The 20621-nt window shown below is 43.6% G+C and overlaps 1 protein-coding gene across 2 annotated transcripts in view; it reads left to right on the top strand.

The window, feature by feature from the left end:
- The window catches only part of MORC3 (MORC family CW-type zinc finger 3), a 246006-nt gene extending 228451 nt beyond the window's left edge, over window positions 1-17555 (top strand). For both annotated transcript variants that reach the window (XM_029603483.1, XM_029603485.1), the window contains 2 exons: window positions 13679-13839; window positions 14480-17555. In XM_029603483.1, coding sequence (XP_029459343.1) covers window positions 13679-13839; window positions 14480-14630 — 312 coding nt within the window. In that variant the 3' untranslated portion in view covers window positions 14631-17555. The remainder of the gene's footprint in view (window positions 1-13678; window positions 13840-14479) is intronic.
- Window positions 17556-20621: the final 3066 nt, after the last annotated feature.

Raw genomic sequence — 20621 nt, 5'->3', positions numbered from 1 at the left:
TAACAAGTTATAGCCTGGTATGGCCATATCCCAATCATGTGAATCTGGGACTGCAACAGTGTCCATGTCTGCCTCCACCTTTAGGACCTGCAGGTCTGGGATTTTATTGCCCAAACTGCGAGCATTTGCAGTCATCGCTTTCCAATATTTCTCTCGTTTTATTGCACTTCTCAGTCACCTTTTCTGGTTTGTTCAGATGATTGATTTTGTTATTTTCTCCACCCACTTCCTGTATTGCTGCTTAGGGGTGACATGTCAGTTTCATTGGCCATTATCTGCCACCCCCATTCTTTAGTTTAAATGCCTGATAATATATGATCTGAATTTCTCACTTAGCATCTTCCTTCCTGCTACAGACAAATGTAGGCTGTCCTTTCCATAAAGCCTTTTACTGCTCCATTCACAACCCCAGCCTCCAAAGTATAAGTAAACCCTGTACAATTTTCCCCTGGAAAAGCAATAAATCCCTTCTGCACAGAACACAAATCTATTCATCCTGTAACCATGTGTGTTGGGAAAGATAACCTTTTTGCAGTCAGGTGGCATAAGGAGAGAACCATTTAGTTACACTCCATTGGAAGTACTCTGAAATAACAGCTTTCTTATCTTTTGTACTAGAGTACATGGCTGCTGCATACTTGCAGACTCCAAGAAAGAAGAATGAGCAATAATGGAAAGTAAAATTCTGCTGTTTCAGAGCATTTTTTGCCTCATTGAGACATTAACATATCTAATAATGTTACTATTAAGCAACATGCCCTCCTTTGAATCCTATAATAATAAAAGCCAATGTGTCTGTCATGCTCTCATAAATGGAGTCTGACATTACAAAGTCTTTTGCCAGCCAGTCATCTTTTGAACCAGTTCCAAGCAACCAGGCAACTACAATGCCAGCCCCACTTTTTTTTTTTTATTCTTTTTGAATTGCTGAAATATGTTTTCCACGCACAGGAATTGACTGGGTTGGGGGACAGGGAAGAGCCTGTCTACCCATTCTTAGGCCAATACAATAGTGTTCCCAGCCCAGCGCGAAGGTTTACTCACAGTTGGAGGTGCTAGACCAGTGTCCAATGCAGTAAGGAGACTGGCGCATGCTAACGAGTCCCAACTGACACCGACCACATTTAAATTTCATGTAGATGAGGCTGTTAGCTATTACCATCTGCAGGAGAGAGTGCTCAAAGGCTGGGTGCCCAATGCACATTTTTTTATGCTGGGAATTTAACTTCAACCCTGGAGATGGAGTAAAGTTAACTTGCAGTTAAGGGCTCATGAGAAACATTAAAAAAATATATGGTCCTCTTTGTGTTAAGTGTGTCCTCCTCCTTAGTATTGTTGTGGCTCTTGAATTTACTGCTTGCGGTGGAGAAAAAATGATCTTGACTTGATTCAGTTGCCTTACAGCCACACAATATAGACGCCTGTAGCAATGGGTGCCTAATATAATACACCAGCAACCTCAGCAAAAAAAAAAAAAGCCAGATCAAAACAGATGCTGTATTGAGCTCCCGTTGCAATAAACGACTTTTGAGCACTACAGATGTGCAGTTCTCTTTTAGCGAACCCTTTTTTACGCTGCCCCGACTTCCATCAATTAAAAACTGCATCGGGTGCCCAGGGGATGTGGCTGCACGCCCATTAAGACAACAGGCTCTAAATACAAGTGTCTATTTTGAGCATGCGTCTTATTGCATTGGCCTGTCTGATACGAGGGAATAAGCTGTTTTTGGGAAGGGGGCAAAACTGAGGGTGAGAGTGGGATGATTAAAATCAGAAGGGTGAGAGTGGGATGATTAAAATCAGAAGAGGATAACTGATGAGGAAGCACCGAAGGGAAGTGTATCAAGCAAGGGAGGGGAGAGAGGATTGAAATTATGGGGAGAGGTGAGAGATTGGATTAGGAATTGAGCAGACACATGCAACACTTTTTAGGAAACTATTCTATGGATTGAACCTTCCCAATCTTTTTTGAGGGAATGGACTGCTTGTGTACTACACTGAAAAATTCACTCTCCAATCTTATTTATGACAAATTTTTAGTCAGGTACATAAACTCCTAATACTTCTGAAAATGGTAAAAATTATTGCCCAGAATATACCTTCAGTCATTATGTACATGACTGTATCCTGTATAAAAAGCAGTTCTCAGAGGACAAGCAGGATGATAGTCCTTACACATGAATAATGACATTAGATGGAGCCCAATGCGGAAAACTTCTTTCAAAGTTTCTAGAACTTTGACTAGGCACGCTGAGCATGCCCAGCATGCCCTATACCACGTATCCACTTGGGGTCCCTCTTCAGTCTCGTAACATAGAATTACGCTGTGGCTCAACTCGGGGACCATCATTAAACCCTCCAACAACTCTCTGCCAGTATTCCAGAGCCATCTTCCTCATTCAGGAGGCCGGGGCCAAAGAAAATCTTTTTCGCCAAAGGAAGTACTATCCTCTGCCTCCTCGATCCCATCAACACCATCTAAGTTCCCACTGCTGTCACGGGCAGCAGAGAGCTCCCAAGCCCCAGCCGGCTCCTAAGTCAAACCCGGGGGACAGGGTTTTGACTGGGTCGCAGGGAGCGTAAGCCAGTCACCTGTACCCGGGGTGATGGACCCTCTGGTTGGGGGCAGACTGCAGTTCTTTGTGAACCACAGTAACCCAGTGTAACCTCGGATCAGTGGGTTCTGTCCATCAGGGGTACCAATTGAATCTGTTGGGTGTCACGTCAGATTGTCCTCCATGACCATATTGGGGGCTGGTAGTAGGAGGTACTAACAACGGAGCTCTTCTCCCTCTTAATGGCCAGAGAGGTTGAACCCGTACCACCAAGGCAAAGAGGGCAGGGATTCTACTCAGGTACTTCTGATTCCGAAGTAAACAGGACGACTTCATCCCATCCTAGATCTGAGGGCCTTGAACAAGTTTCTAAAAAAAAAAAAAAAAAAAAAAAAGAAAGAAAGAAAAGTTCAAGATGGTTTCCTGGGGCACCTTGATCCCCCTCTTGCAAAAAGGGGACTGACTAAGCTCCCTCGACCTAAAGGATGCATACACCTATATCGAGATCTTCCCAGGTCACAAGAAGTATCTCAGATTTGTAGTAGGAAAACAGCACTTCCAGTACTGGGTGTTCCGTTCGGGCTCACGTCCGCTCCACACGTCTTCTCGAAATGTCTGGCCATGGTGGCAGCGCACCTCTGCAGACTGGGAATGCATGTTTTTCCCATATCTGGGCAATTGGCTGGTCAGGAGCACTTCTCAGGTCCATGCACTTGACCATTCGGGTGTTGAAGCAATTGGGGTCGTTCTCAACTATCCAAAGTCCCATCTTAGTCTGTCGCCTCAAATGGATTTAATTGGAGTCCTGCTAGACACGGCTCAGCCAGAGGACCATCGCCTTGGCGACTAATGCGGTAGAAGTTCAACAGAACCAGCAGGTATCAGTCTGGCACATGTTGAGGCTGTTGGGCCATATGGCCTCAACCGTCCATGTCACTTCTTGAGACATTTGCACATGCGCAGAGCCCAATGGACCCCGATGTCGTCAAGCCACTCGAGTCTCCAGGATTGCATCAGAGTCATCCCGTGTCTCAGGGATTCCCTTGTCCTGCTGGTGGGTACTTCCCAGTCTGGAGCAGTGGATTTCCTTTCAGAGTCTCCCTATTCAAATTGTGTTAATCACGGATGCATCTACCCTGGGGTGGAGAACTCATGTGGATACGGTTGGCATCCAGGGCCTGTGGTCTGCTCAGGAACGTTCTTGTCAAATCAACTTCCTGGAGAGCCGGGCGATCAGGTACACACTATGGGCTTTCAGAGATCTGCTTCCAACAAAGTTGTCCTTATTCAGACCGACATCCAAGTAGCCATGTGGTATGTCAGCAAGCAGGGAAACACAGGATCATACCTCCTGTGTCAGGAAATGGTCCAGATCTGGTCGTGGGCCCTGTCTCATGGGATGGTTTTATTTGCCATTCCCTTGTTATCCACTATAATGCCTAGATCTCTTTCCTGGTGATAACTCCATTGTGTAACTACAGCAAGGGTTATTTTTCTCTCTTCCTAGCATGTAGCCAGATGGACTCAGGACCAATGGGTTATGCTCCTTGCCAGCAAATGGAGATGGAATTGGATTTCAACACTAATGTCACCTTAGATATACCCCTGCAGTGATCTCAGCCCTCCAATATTCTCTGTCTCCAGCACATATTTGGACAACCTCTCCCTATGGGGATTGTTGTATTTTTGGAAGGAGAAATTCTACATTTAAATTGGAGAAAATAATCTAGCCCCACTCTCCTGTGGTGATACCTAAAGGTCCCTCCCCCAGTTGAGAATTCCTGAGGCGATTTCAGAGATCCCTCAGTCATGCCTTGGTCCAGTAGTCTGTTCCCGATGTGGCCTATGCTGCTTGTGAAACTGAAAGGCAGCGGGTGCAAGAAGCTGAGCGTGGCAACGACGGACAAAGCCCTCTTCCCCCGCAGAAGGTTTACTGATTCAGAGACGATTGGAGGGATTTTTGGTAGGTTTTCTTCCAGTCTCCGTGCTCAGAGCGCCATACAGACTTCATTCCCGCTCCCATGGGGTTAAGGGGAATTGGGATTCCAAGCGGGTTGAACAGCCCCAATGGGCTAGGCCCCGCTTTAGGCTTGGTCGGCACACTGCATGGTAGGCCATGTCGGCGCCATCTTGCACGCATTTCTGTGCATGCAGTACTGCCCTCCATAGGACATCAGTACGCGCAGTATTGGCTCTGCACATACATACACAATTCTGAAAGCGTGCAATACAGGAAGAGCTGTGCACATGGGTTGAGCATGCGCCTCACCGTACGCTGTTTAGGTGCTCAAATTTTGGGTGCATATATTTTTTAGGCGCAAGCTGAACGAACACAGTTACCACCGCCAATGGTGCCGGCAACCAAGAAACCTAAGCGCCTTACTTTCTGCGCTTCTTGTCATATTAGGGCTTCACGGCCTCACCTGAATTCCAACTTGTCAGCACTGTGAGGAAGCCCAAGGGAGGTTGGCCGCCCCAGACTTTGCTAAGCCCAGATCCTCCCATTCAGATGATGGGTTGGTCACAGCCTTACCGGGAAGTACTCTGGATCTGAGTTCCCCCTTGACTCGGTCATCCGTAGGAGAGGGAAACTCACCTGGACCCACCCCAGTTACCTCTGGGCTAAGCATAGACCTGGTGGCCTTTTCTTGGGTGGGATTTTTCCAGGGGCTTGCAAGCCTTTGTGCAGGTGCAGTCTAGTACCTCATTTGCCCCTGTCCGGACAGGGCCTCAGCTGGCAGCCTCTCCCAGTCCTATCGGCAGACCTCGAGGCATGCCTTGCCTGACCAAGAGTATCCATGGTAGGGACCATGATGGTACAGACTGAGGAGGAGCCAGATCCCTTAGAAGAAGGGGAAATTCCCCCTGGGTTGGAACCGTATCAAATCATGTTACAGTTCTTTCATAGATACGAATTGCCGGCCCTGGTTTCCCAGACCCTGAAGAAGCTGGGAGTTCCTGGGCTGGACTCTGCCGGAACCAAAGAAGAATCCATTCTGATTTTTCTGCGGAAAGCCTCTTGCTACTTTCCAGTACTGGAAGCCATCCAGGAGTTGACTGACCTGGAATGGGATGCCCCAGAAGAAAGTTTTAAATGGGGTCGAGCGTTAGAAGCTCTTTACCCGCTAGACCCAACAGTGAGTGTGTTTGCGTTTCCCTAAAGTGGATGCACTGGTCTGCGCCATCTGTAAGCGAACTATCCCAGTGGAAGGAGGAGCGGCCTTAAAGGATACACATGATAAAAAGATGGAGTCCATCCTTAAGCAAGTCCTTGACGCAGTAGCAATGACCTTACAGGTTGCTTCTTGTTGTGCCCTGGTAGCTCGTTCGTGCCTACTTCTCTCTCAGGAGGTGGATGACTTTGGGTGAATCCCAGAGCGGCTATGGAACCCGCCGCCTTTTTAGCAGATACAGGCTCTGATTTAGTCCATACTTCAGCCAGAGTGGCGGCTTCACTGGTAGCGATCAGAAGACAGCTATGGCTGTGGAATTGGTCAGCCGATGCAACCTCCAAGGCCAACCTTACAAAGATGCCCTTTAAAGGATCACTCCTATTCGAAAACAAATTGGAAAAACTGGCCAGTAAATGGGGCGAATCTCCAGTTCCCTGGCTACTGGAAGATAGGAGGAAGCAGTTGCCGTGCCCCTCGCCTATGAGGGACCAGTCCAAAGGCCCCTAACGTTTTCACCCCTACAGAAACTTGACATTTCAGAGGTCTTGGCCCTTTGGGAGAACACTGTCCTTTCATAGTTGATGGCCCAAGAGAGGGGCAGGCTCTGGATCAGGCTCGTCCCGAACTTCCCAATGAAATTTTAAAAACTAACCTTCGGAACAAGGAGATAGGGTGTCAACTGTCTCTTACCAATGATGGGTCGAGATCACTTCAGACAAATGGGTACTGAAAGTCATACAAGAAGGATATGCGCTGGAATTTCGCAGCACTCCTCGGGACATATTCATGATGTCTCCTTGCCACCCCTAGCACAGAAAGCAGGCAGTGGAGATTACTCTTTTAAGGCTCCTCAGGATGAGGGCGGTAATCCCAGTACCTACACACCAGGAAAATACGGGGTGTTGTTCCATCTGTTTCATCGTACACAAGGAAGTTTCCTTTTGTCCTATCCTGGACCTCGAGTGTCAACAATCATCTACAAGTGAGTCATTTCCATATGGAAACCTTACGCTCAGTGATAATGGCCATACAACCAGGAGAGTTCCTAACTTCCTTGGACCTATGGGCCTACCTTCATATTCCAATCCGTCAAGGACACCAGCGCTTCCTACGCTTTGCCAGACTGCTACAAATCTATAAAAACTATACCCTAGCAGCAGTACTGCACCTCAGTCACACACAGGCAGAACACAGACTGACCCTTACCTAATACAGAAATAAGATTAGAAATAGTTTAGAAATAGAAACATGCAAACAAAAATCGAAATAGCCTGAGAAACCAGACTCTGAACAGTGAAAGGTTAAAGAGCAAAATACAAAATTAAAAGAAACGCACATACCCAAAGATGGCATATTCCAATTGCTAAAATCTCAAATTTATTTTTTTTACCTTTGTTGTCCTTTTTATTTTTCTAATCAGTTGGTCCAGATCTCTCTTCACTTTCCCCTTGTCAGTCTTTTCCTAATTCTTTCTCCAGGGTCACTCTTCTCTTTCTGCTTCTTCTCTCTCCTATCTTCTTCCCTTCCTCTCTCTTACCGAACACAAAGGCTCATGCTTTCTCTGACTCCCTTACCCACACAAGCTCTCGCTCTCATGCCCAGGCACCCATCCCCAGATGCACATGGAGGAAAGTCCAGTTATATTTGCTGGGTCTCTGGCTTTACAGAGGACTGATGAGGAGCCACTGGAGCAGTGTTGTCCAACCTTTTGGTTTGGGGGGTTGCCACATGAATGATTGAACAGCTCGTGGGCCAGATTAACAATATCGCTATTGAAAACACCAAATTACAACTTGAGAGAGTTTTTAGACCAGTGTAGTCCAACAGTTGACTGTACTCTAAAATTTAGATTCTAAAAATGTAACCAAAGTCTCTCATGTCATAAGGATGCAATGTCATAAGCTAATCATGTTCAGTGGGAAATCTGACACTGCTTTTGTTTACACAAGTAGTCTATGTGAGCTCCAATTGTAGAGCTTGCAATGTGCAGTGATGCTGTTAAATGTTCATCTGTAAGCAGAGACCGTGACTTTGTTTTTGCGTTTTTCATTCTTGAAAACAAACTGTTCGCAGCAGTAGGTGCTACCAAACAAAGCAATGAACTTATTGGCATCTTGTAACAGATCGGTGAACCTGTGCGGTGAAACATAAGAACTGTGGAATCTCAGAAGATCATGTTCAGTAAAACCTCTCTTCAAGTTATTGTCATTCTTAATGTCAATGAATTCCATCTGGTATTTATCAGCACACTCTTTCGGATCAGTTTGAAACTGATTACTCAGTAGCTTATGATGTCAGTATGTTTTCTGAAATCCTCAAACCTTTGTTTGAAGTCATCAATCAGTATGACAACTAATTCTGAGTACTCATGTTGCACTATGTCAGTAGGTCTCGTAGAAAGGACTGTCAAGTGTACAACTTTCTTCAGAATCAACTGTGAATGAATAAGCTCCAGTTTCTCAACGAATATAGACATGTTCATACAATTTGTGCGCCAGCTGATTCTTTCCTTGAAGTTCAAGTCTGCCATGTATTTGGTCATAACGACCAGAAACGCTAAGTCACTCACCCACGAATTATCATCTAAGAAACTTATATCCTTTCCTTTGGCCATGAATGTCTTTTATTTCATCACGTAAACTCCAGAATCTGGATAGCATGCCTGACAAACTGAGCCGTCTAACTTGGCTGAAGTAAATCACATCATCATGATTAGAGCCCACTTCCTCCAAAAATGATTTAAACTCCCTGTGATTCAGACCTCTGGATTGTATGAAGTTGACACTTGATACAACATTACATTCTTCGTTTCCAGTTTGTTGGCACACAAGCTTTCCTGATTAATTATGCAGTGGTGTTTGACTACTTCCTGTGGCACTGATTTCTCCAAAAGGTACAGAGAAGGGCGACCAAAATGATAAAGGGGATGGAACAGCTCCCCTATGAGGAAAAGCTGAAGAGGTTAGGTTAGGGTTGTTCAGTTTGGAGAAGACGGCTGAGGTGGGGGGGATATGATTGAGGTCTCGAACGAGTAGATGTGAATCGGTTATTTACACTTTCAAATAGGAGGACTGGGGGCAATTCATGAAGTTAGCAAGTAGCACTTTTTTTTTAATTTTTAATTTTGCATTTTCAGATATATCACAATAAAGGAAAATAAGAGATCATACATTTCTATTTTCAGAACTTCACAGGAAACAATTACTGCTATATTCACAAGTCAAGTTCTCTAATTAAAGGAAAATTGGGAGCCAAGAACTATTACAGGAAAATAGGAGCTCATTTACAATACAATTACAAGTATTGCCACACATAAGACAGTACCAACATTATTCCCACCCGTTAAACCCTGCTTGGCTTCCCATCCAGAAATCCCCTTAATTGTTCTGGTTCAAGAAAAACATATTTTTCATTATTATATTTTATCAAACATCTGCAAGGATATCTGAGTATCATACTAGCCCCTCTTTCCATAACTTCTGTTCTCATCAGAATAAATGTTTTCCTACGTTCTTGTGTAGTACGTACAATGTCTGGATAAATCCAGACCTGTTGGCCATGGAAACAAGCCAATCTATTTCTGAAAAAATGTCTTAATACTAAGTTTCTATTATATTCCAGTGCAAATGATATTAACAACGTTCCTCTTGTGGTAATCTGATCTTGAACTGATAACTCCAGTAACTCAGTTATATTCATTGTAGATTGTTCCTGAACTCCTGGGCTCTTTTGTAGTCCAGTTTTTCTTGATGTAAAAAAGGCTTTTGTTATTACAGGAAAAATCTCTTGTGGCATTTTAAGACACTCCTTCATATAATTCTTAAACATATCTATCGGTGATACTTTTTTTAACTCAGGAAAATTCACCACCCGTAAATTAAACATACGTAAAGAGTTTTCAATATTCTCAAATTTTTTCTCAGTCACAGTATTTGATTTAATCAAATTTGTCTGTATCTGATCCATCGATACTATCTTCTTTTGTACTTTCTCTAGATTTTCTTGTTGTATCACAGTTTTTTCCATTTTTAACCCTCTTTTATTTGTTTCCACACAGAGCGTAAGTCAATGTTGTTATCGCAGTTTCAATAGACACTGAAGCTGACCAAACAGTGTCTAGTGTCACAATCGAGGGTTTATTCAATGAGAAAGTTTTACCTGAAATTAATCCTTCCAACAATTGGGGCAAATCGGGTCCTTCGATGTTTATTGCCGGTGGAGCCATTGGGCTTCTAGTTGTTGATGTGATTCCTCTCACCAGGACATTCACATCCCCCTCGTCTACTCCTTCCTCGCTCGCCTCATCCAGACCAGAAGGTGCCAACTCCCTCTCACCCACACTCGGGGGCTGCGGTAGATCTTCAGTTCCAACCTCCGTCTGAATCTGCGGCGGGGAGGGAGTGTCCGGAGCCCCCGGGCTCAACGAAATCATTTCGGCCATTGAGGGAGAGCTGAGCTCCTGGCCCTCACTCATCGCGGCCCTCGTTTCCGGCGTCTTCATGTTGGAATCGAAAAAGCTCTCGATTCTGCTTTGCTGGGTGTCCTCAAGTTTCAAAGGTAAAATGTTCTTCAATTTAGCTTTGCGCTTTGTATGCGGCATCCTGCAAAGCAAATAGTTTAAGGCAATATTCAAAAGGAAATTACAAAGGAACGCTGAGAGAGCTCCTCCTGCATGTCCTATGCGTCGGCCATCTTGGCTCCCCTAGCAAGTAGCACATTTAAGGCTAATTGGAGAAAATTCTTTTTCACTTGGCGCACAAGTAAGCTCTGGAATTTGTTGCCAGAGGATGTGGTTAATGCAATTAGTGTAGCTGGGTTTAAAAAAGGTTTGGATAAGTTCTTGGAGGAGAAGTCCATTAATTGCTATTAATCAAGTTGACTTAGGGAATGGCCTCTGCTATTACTGGCATTAGTAGCATGGCATCTTCTTAATGTTTGGGTACTTGCCAGGTTCTTGTGGCCTGGACTGGCCTCTGTTGAAAACAGGATGCTGGGTTTGATGGACCCTTGGTCTGACCCAATATGGCAATTTCTTATGTAAGGTCACAAATCCGTTCCGCTTCCCTGCCATGGCTGGCGCTCCATCTATTGTTATGCCAGTCATCCTGTTCTCACAGATTGAACTTCTCCATTGCCTGCTTGACTTTATCAAAGATCTCCTTTCCTGTTGTCGTGCCCTTCATAGGACAGATATCAAGCAGTTCCTCAATGATGGAAAACGTTTCTGTAAATCCTTCTACAAATATTGCCAGTTGAGCTGTCACTTATGTTTGTGCTCTCATCAGCTGCTAAGCTGTAAAACTTGCAAGTATCAAGTCTCTTGATCAGAGCTCTTGAATGTTTGTTGCCAGGTCATCAACTCTTCCAGAAATAGTCTGAGGCTGACATTCTGCACCACAGACTTCTTATCTGGGCAAACCACATCCGTAAACAGTTCCAAGCGTTTCTTAACCAAATTCCTGTCTGCAAACTGTTTTCCTTTCTTGGCTATGGTTTCTGCTATTAAAAAGCTGACCTTTGTTGCTGCTTCGGAACTCTGATTGGCTACTTTAAACAAAGACTTTTGGCAGACTATGCTTTGTTTCAACAAGTTGATGTGATCAGTTTGTGGTTGACCAATGAGGCTATCGAATTAACTTGCATGCTTTGTAGTGTAATTTTGCTTTATGTTGTACTCCATTTGAACAGCAATTTTGACAAATCAAGCACAAAACTTTACCTACATATTCCACCACAAAAAAGTCATCCGTCCATGAGCTTTTGAATACACGGTTTTCAACATCAACTTTACGTTTTTTTTTTACTCATCCTACTTCCATTTGCAGATGCAGCCATTTTTTGCTGTAAGTATTTACAATGGGTGTCTGTAAAAGCTGGGCTGGACTGAAACAGACTTTAACTCTGCTCTGCCCCTCCTTTTCAGGCAACTTTTGTGTCCCCTCCTTATGCAGTTCTCCCACACACAGACCCCCCTTTCAGGTCAGCACATCTACTGCTCTCCCATGCATCTTCCCCCCCCCCGGTCCAGCACATATACAGCTCGCTCACACACTGTCCACTCCCCACTCTCAGATCCCTGATTCTACCTCCTCACCTCCCACCTGCTGGGTCCCAGGTCGATCGGCGGCAAAGGCAATTAAAGGTTTATTTTGCCTTCCTCTGCCGGCATTGGGGCCTTTTCTCCTACATAGCGTCCTGCCCGTTTGACAACAGAAAGTTGCATTGGGGGGGGGGGGGGGCAGTATAACAGAAAGGCTCTGACGCCAGCAGAGGAAGGCGAAGGAAACCTTTAATTGCCTTTGTCACCAGTCGACCCAGGACCCGGCAGATGGGAGGTGAGAGGATAGTGTGGGAGATGGGAGGACGAGATGTTGCCAGAGTGGTCCGTCCGTCCCTGTTGCAGCACATGGCTCAGAACATGCGGGCTTGTTTTCCCGGAAGTGAGGGGGTTTTTTTCCCCCAAATCGGAGGGGGTTTTTTCCCCATCAGAAGGCAGCCGTGACCCCAAATGAGAATTCTGTGACCCCATTTGGGAACCGCTGCTTTAATGGCTGCTAAATATGGAAGGGAATTTTACCTCGCACCGATCCTCTCCCCGAAAGTCCCCGCATCTCTCCCTTGCACCCGATCCGCAGGCCGGATAGGCTTGGTGGGCCACATTCTGGCCCGCAGGGCCTTATGTTGGACATTGCACTGGAGACTGGTGGGCCGCCATCTTCATGCAGCGCTTTTGACAATTGCACACAGATGAAAATTTATGCCTGATTTGTGAAAATGGAAGATCAAGGTGGCTGAGATTGCAGTGATGACGAGACTAACCTTAATGTTAAGGGACCAGACAGATATGAAAGCATATGGGATCTGTATTGGGAATGGCGGAAGAAGGAGCTGGAAGAGTAAGATGGAGGCTAGTAGGATTGGGGGTTTTTTGTCTTTTGGGGGGGAGGGGATTTGGTTACAATGGAAATATATAAATAGGTTGCTTGACATTTGTACGAATACTGAGAAGCATTGTATTATTGGAGTTGTGTTGTCACTGTAGATTATGGCGTAAAAACGAAAAATAGCTTTAAAAAAAACTACCTGTACACTGAACTGGGTTGAGACCACCAATCCTTTTCAAATGGACCACCTATAGCTTTAAGATGTTGGCGACTACTGATAAGCCAAATTTAAAATGGTAACTTGAAGACTTAATGCCCTGTATTCCTGAGCCATTCATTTCACAGCTGCATGGAATTTTACAGTGTTCTGTTCTCATATTTACCCTTTCAAATAATTCTAAAATGAGGGGACATTCCACAAAACACTTAAAACAAATCATACAGAGTACTTTTTCACTCTGCACAATCAAGCTATGGATTCTGTTGCTGGATGATATGGTCAAAGCAAGTTGGCATGGTGAGGTTTAAAAGAGGTTTTCCTAGCGTGTAGCCAGATGGACTCAGGACCACTTAGATTTACGTGTGTTGAGGCGGGTCTGTGCACGCTTGAGAGGCACTAGCCGGCTGAATGCACAAGCTAAGAAGCTCAAGCGACACTCCCTTTGTGCTGCACAGTCTGACCTGGAATCCTTACTGTGTCAGCACTGTGAGGAGGCCCAGGGAGGGCTGGACTCCCAGAACTTTTCCAAGCCCGGCCCCTCCCAGTCAGAGGATGGGTCAGTCACGACCTTTTCTGGAGGAAAGGTCCATAAAACATTAGCCAGGTAGATTTATAGAAAGGTATTGCTGTCCCTGGGAATGAGTAACAGGAAATAGATCTGCCGGGTACTTGCAAACGGACTGGGCATTGTTGGAGACAGGATGCTGGGCTCGATGGACCTTGGTCTGACCTGGCATGGCATTTCTTATGTTCTTATAATTACTCATCTTGTGCAAGTCTCCCTTATGCCCCCCCAATTAATGCTTATAACAATTTCACTTATTCATATTTTTTTTCTTTTTCTAGATAGAACTATTGGAAATGGAAAAAAGTCAGCTAAATCATCAATGTGTTGAGTTTAAGACAGAAGTTGCACAATTAAAGTTTATGATTCAAGGAATGACAAAGAGAGAAGATGCTACAACCAGCACAGTTGAAAATGTTGTGAGTACATCACAGGATGAAAGGTATGCCTGAACATAGTCTAGTGTACATGATGTAGCTAAAAGAAAAAGTTGAACTGATTAATTATTTTAGATGCTGTTATAGCTCAAGAGAAATCTTAAGTCTCCTAATGTTTAGAAAGCATATCATGTATTTTCTTCGTTTGTGCAAAGGTGTTCTAGTACAGGGCAGCAATGTCTGTGGGTAGTACATTACCATGCTTGGTTTGTTCTTCTCTGTTTTATATTGTGATGAGAACATGATAGGTGCAGTGTGATCATGATATGCATATTGTATTCAAGAATACATAACTTTATGCATACTTATATTTTAACATACTGAAAATATGGCTCAGTGGGAAAAAAAAGTGTCTGAAATATGCTGATACCTGATTGGTTCTTTGTGTGATGTATGTGATGGCAATATGGACCAACTAGATCCAGTGTATGCAGAGTGGTTTTTGATATGCACAGCTGAAAGAATGTCAAGAGATGACTTGGAAACGCTGTAGTTCAAATAAAAAATGATTACATATCCAGTGTGCTTTTAAAACACTGAGCAGTACAAACCATACAGCTGCTTTTTTTTTTTTTTTTTTTTTTTATACGAAGGCATGCTCACTGTCTATAAGTCTAATGAACCTAATGTTATCTGTCTTTACAGCTTCAAGCTGAGGTCTCTTCGAGTTCATGTTGGACAGCTACTGGCTACCATAATGCCTGAACTAGATTTACAGCAAGTGAATTATGATGTTGATGTGGTTGATGAAATGTTAGGACAAGTAATAGAACAAATGAATGAAACCAGCACCTAATGTCTTGTACTTGAGTGATTTATAAAACTTTTGTTTGATCTTCCGACTTACAGCATTCATCTTCAGAGTTTGTCAAGGTTCTGTTTTGTTATTAAGGCAAGAGGGTAATTAGAAGTTAATCCAACAAGTCGTATGCACTTACATGTATATTACCTCAGTTTTATTCATATTTCATAATTTTCAAATGTACATTAATGTAATTAACTTTGCTCAAAGAGTCTATTCACATATATAAAAAAAATTATAAAAGAAAAAAAATTACCTCAGGTATCATACATGCTACATTTCTGGAATCTGTTTGGATTGTATTATTGGATTTTGTTTTGATTTCCTAATGACTCAAACTTTCACCAGCAGCATGTAGTCATTTTACCACTGAATCTGCTTCAGTTGTTCCTTGAGTGGAAGGTAAAAAAGACTGTCATGAGCAGAGCTAGCCAATGATAGTCCATGAAGGATAAGAAAAGTCTTACCAGCAAAAAAAAAAAAAAAAGGTCTTTTATTAGAAACCCTCTTTCTTTGTCCCTTCCAACACATCCCATATGCTCATTGAAGTCAGCAAGGTTGAGGAGGGTTCAGAGGAATCGTGATTGGGAATGCAACCTTATGGAAATATGAGAAATTTCACAGATGCTAGTCTCAAATTCCTGAATGTGTCTTGAGCGAGGCTGCCTTTTAGGTAAAGCATAGGTCCTGATTTGATCATGAAATGAAATGCTGTACTTAAGAGGATTTTTTTTTTTTTTATTTTAAACAAATGACATCTAGAATTTAGGTGCCTTGTGTTGCAGGCTGTACATTTTTCATGAGGTTACATATATCATGTCTTCAAGGGATTATTTGTTGAATACTATAGAGAGAATTCTCATTTAAATATAAAGTTTGACATTTTATTCTTCGCCCACTCCCCAAAAATGGATGTAAAGTTCTCTGATTTTGAATTCATTTCCATGTCGTCCTATCACTTTTCTCCTTAAATCATTCCTAGTTAGGTAGTCTTGCCAGTAACCTTCCTTTGTCTTGCCAGTAACCATCCACATAACCTTCTGTGAAGCATATTTTGTGTGTTACGTGGCATAAGATGAGGTGGGAAGATGCTCCTTAGGCATAACAGTAATGACAAATCCTGTGCTTGGGAGCCTTTAAGGCCTGCCTACATTTCTAGGGTCTCTTAAACAGGTGGCCTTAATGAGTGTCTTCATCTGTGCATTGTAAATATGTTCTGGGAAATATCTTAGCATATTCATTAAAATGGGGTCTTATAGCCAAGTACCTTATCAGCTGAAGAATACAAGTTTCAAAATAATACCCTGTATTTAAGTCGCATTGGAAAGATAAGATGTAAAACCTTCATTTAAATTTGTTGAACAAGAAAGCAGAAAGATGAAAAGAAGGAATCGGTTAAAAATGGACTTTATTGAAACATTGCCCGACTCTGGCCGAGTTTTGCTCTGTCGAGCTGCCTCAGGGGCTTATTGAACCATTAACTTGGCTCTATATAATTCCAATGTTTTTCAAGGATGAAGGAACATGAGTCAACACACCGAATCTTGACGTGTCATTTGTGATTCATAAGTCACTTGTGTAAGCAGTATTGATGCGATTCTTTGATAGAATGGCACCCGGTCATATACCGCTCTGACAAACGCTCGGCCAGAGTCGGGCAATGTTTCAATAAAGTCAATAAAGTCCATTTTTAACCGATTCCATCTTTTCATCTTTCTGCTGTCCACTACATTGGATCGGTTACCGGTTTGCTTTCTTGAACAAGAAAGCTACATTAACAATTTTAAAACTGGAGCTGTGTAGTTGTTGACTTTACTTGATGGAAAGGGTAAAATACTTTCCAGAAAAAAAGAAACAGTGCTGTCTACTGAGCTTCTACTTTTTCCGGTCATCGAACAGCTCATCTTTGCTTTACAACTTTCTGTTTTCTGCAGTATGATTAAAACAACCTCATTTGGGTAATTACCTATAGCCCATGTTCCACTTATTGCCAATTGAAAAAGGTACACTTTGAGTAGGTAGAGAAATTGTGTAGTTGCACAATTAAATAATGCCAGCCAGCCAACCTGGGGGTTGCTGCTGGAGGTGAAACCTTTGTTTTATATGTACATATGTGATTTGTACTTTTTAGTTTAATTTAAGAAAGTAAAGGTTGTTTGTTTATTGGGGGAGGGGGGAGGTGTTGGGGATGAGGGGCTTTTTTTTCTTTTTAACTGTTTGCAGTCAGTCCTGCTGCCAGCATTGTAGAAGGGTTATGATTGTAAATGAATATTCAAGGGGTAAAAGGTGGGCAAAGAAACATTTTTATATTCATATGACATGTCCAGACATGCATACTGCAGGTGGAATTACCATAAGCTTTGGGTAATTTATTTAGGAAGACAAATGATCTGAGCCACTTGTGTTAAAAGGTAACATACTTACCATGTGCAGTGTTTAAAAAATATTTTAATGAGCTGCTCTGCTGATTCCCCTGTGCTCTCTTGAGAGCCACAATGTGTATCTGTGCTTCAAAAATCACATAATATGCATTGGTATCTGGTTTGCACTCTGTGTGTTGTGTATGTGATGTCATTTTGGACATCTTAGCTATTAGGGCCATTCAAGTCCAGACTGTGAGCTCATTTGTCTCACTAGTCCCAAAACAGATGTGCTCTTGGGAGCTGCGTGGGAACTGTGCAAATAAATTTTAAAAAGTAAGTAAAAAAGTAGTTAGATGAAAACTGGCTGTTTGCATCAGAAAGACTTATTAAAAATGTTTCCTCGGGTAGTTATTGGGGAAGATGTACAATTTAATGCTGTCAAGTTGTGTATTGGATACATTTAAGAAGAGACGTGGCTGTTGCAAATGAATGTAACAATGTACATAGAATTTTTGAGAATCATATTTTACAGAATTAAAAATTGGCATAAGCATTAGTTTTGTAGTTTTGTGTTTTATTATCAGTTATTTTCTATTTCATAAGGTTACTTTTAATAGCTGTTGGTGTACCAAGCAATAATTGGGGTCTGCGAGTGACCCAACCTTATCCTGATTTATATATATTGGTATTAAAGCAACTTTTCTCTGGACAAGCAGGACGAATGCAGCTGCAGGAGTGGGTGATGTCATTATATACGGAATGTGCTCTCTTAGACCTAGAAGCCTTTCTGAGCATGCACCATGTTCTAGGCAGCAGTCAGCAAATCAAAATAATTTTGCTCTCAGGTTGAGTGCTGCTGTAATTTTAGCATATTCAGTTTTTTTTTATATTTTTCCTTTTCAGTTATGAATCTTTTGAAATAAAATATAAATAATAAATTTTGAACTAGTTCATTCTTGCCCTGCTACTGTCTTCTGCCAAGTCAGAAGAAAGTTCCAGGTCAGGTAAAAAGTATTTCACGTTTTGTTCTAAATATGAGCGCAAGATGTCCAGCCTGGATCTCCATGATCTCTGCCTCTGCTGTCTTGGCTCTGCATATATGACATGACTAACACTGTCACTTGTGGGGGAATATCCCCTCCAAGTGCTCTGATATAGGGAACTTAACTTGAAATATCAAATATCTTCTCCTTTGGAAAAGGAGAGAACAGTACCTAAAAAGAAAAGGTCAAAGTCTCCAAAGCACCATAACTACAGTTCATTTCTAGTCACCTTCAAGAAATCAAATCTCTATATCCTTCCTCATGTATTCTGCTCATCAGACACTAGCTGTGCCTTCTCCTCTACCGCCAATTCCCGACTCCGGGCTTTCCACCTCGCTGCACCATATGCTTGGAATAGTCTTCCTGCACTGGTGCATCATGCTCTCTCTCTTTCCATGTTTAAATCCCATCTAAAGACTCATGCTTTTAAATATTATGCCTGATTGTCTGCTTTTAATCTTGTTAACTTTCTTTTATTTTTAACCATCGTCTTGTTTTATAAAATACCCAAGTCTGTCTTATATGTTTCTTATTAGATTGTAAACGCTATAGAGCAGGGACTGTCTTTTTGTATGTTTGTACAGTGCTGTGTATGTTGTGTAGTGCTATTGAAATGTTAAGTAGTAGTAGTATACTGAGAGACTCGGCCTTGAAATTTTCTGTGGTCAATATTTTCATCCTTTGAAAAATCAACAGATACAACAGGTGCCTCTGACAATATATATATTTTTTAACAAAACCTTATTCCAAAATAGCTGAACAAGCTCATCACAGAATGGATGGCAGAAGAGCTTGATTATTTTATTTAAAAGACCAAGACTCAGAAAATCTCAACTTCCTAGCAATGTAGCCAGATGGACTCAGGACCAGCGGGTTATGTGTTCCTCTGCTAGCAGATGGGAGACTGAGTCAGGTTTCAAAGCTGATGTCACCCTAGATATACCCCTGCAGTGACATCAGCTCTTCAGTATCTCTCCATCTCCTAGCAGATGTGGACGCTATCCCCACACTAGTACGGTCTTAGCGGGATTGCAGCAATAATCCAAAGAGAAATTTTTACCTTCACTTTAAAGGAAGATCGAGCCCCTTTCCCCTGCAGTGATACCTAAGGATCCCTTCCCCATTTGAGAATTCCAGAGGTGATTTCCGAGATCCCTCAGAGGTGTACCTTGGTCCGGTAGCCGGTTCCTGGTGTGGACCTGAAAGGCAGCGAGTACAGAAGCCGAGCATGGCGGTGAAGGCCAAAGCCCTTTCCCCTCTTCCTCCCTCCCCCGATGAGGAGGAAACTGATGGACCAAGTACACCAGTTGACTTTCACAATGCGCCCCAAGGTGTGGGACTATCTGCAAGTCCTCGGCCTCATGGCATCAACACTGGAAGTAGTACCGGGGGTGAGGGCTCATATGTGCCTCTCCAATGCTACTTACTGTCATGATGGAACCCACTGTCCCAAGACTACTCGATTCACCTCCACCTACCAACGGAGGTATACACTCGGCTCCAGTGGTGGCTACAGGAAGTCCACCTAAGGGTGTAAGCCTATCCCCACCAAGCTGGATTGTCCTCACAATAGACGTGAGCCTCTGAGGGTGGGGAGCTCACTGTCAGGAGCTGACAGCCCAGGGACAATGGACCAATGAAGAGGTGAACTGGAGCATAAACCGCCTGGAAGCTTGAGCGGTCAGACTAGCATGCCTGCAGTTCTCCACAGAATCCAGGGGCAAGCGATCCGGGCGATGTCTGACAACGGTTGCGTACATCAATCACCAGGGAGGAACCAAGAGCCATCAGGTGTCTCTCTGGAAATAGACCCTCATATGGAAAGGGCAGAGTTAAACCTACAAGGGATCTCAGCCTCCCACATCGCAGGAAGACACAACATCACAGTGAACTTCCTCAGCAGGTAAAGCCTGGACCTGGGGGAATGGATGCCATCTACCAAAGGCTTCCAGTAAATCGCTGGGGCCTCCCAGCCATGGACCTACTGGCCACATCTCACAAGGCGAAAGTCCCCTGGTCCTTCAGTTGCAGATGAGATCAGCATTCCCTAGGGATTGATGCCCTCATCCAGACCTGGCCAGAGGAGGACTTACTATATGCCTTCCTTCCCCCCCCCCCCCCCCCCCCCATGGCCTCTACTCTGCAAGATCATCCACGACATAGAACATCACAGAGGTTTAGTCGTCCTAGTGGCCTCAGATTGGCCCAGACATGAGAAGGCTCCTCGGGAGTCCTCTGTGCCTCCCCCCCCCCCCCCCCCGGGACCTTCTCCAGCAGGGCCCGATTCTTCACGAAGATCTGTCTTGATTCTCTTATAGTCTGGCCCTTGACAGGGCTTGCCTGAAGTGACCGACACCTTGTGTCGTTCACGGAAGTTCTCAACTTCCCTGGCATACATACGGATCTGGAGAATATTTGAGGCCTGGTGTGAGGGCCGCGGGGTGCCCCCACAAACGGCCAAAAATCCCCATGATTCTGGAATTTTTATAGGACAGCCTGAAGGAAAGGGTTGACCCTCAAGATCCAGGTAGCAGCCCTCTCCTGCTTCAGGGCCGAGGGGAATGGAAACTGTCGGCACA

The sequence above is a fragment of the Rhinatrema bivittatum genome, chromosome 5 (assembly GCF_901001135.1).
Source record: "Rhinatrema bivittatum chromosome 5, aRhiBiv1.1, whole genome shotgun sequence".
Lineage (NCBI taxonomy): Eukaryota > Metazoa > Chordata > Amphibia > Gymnophiona > Rhinatrematidae > Rhinatrema > Rhinatrema bivittatum.
Note: the sequence above shows the minus strand (reverse complement) of the source record. Positions and strands in the feature narration are given on the sequence as shown.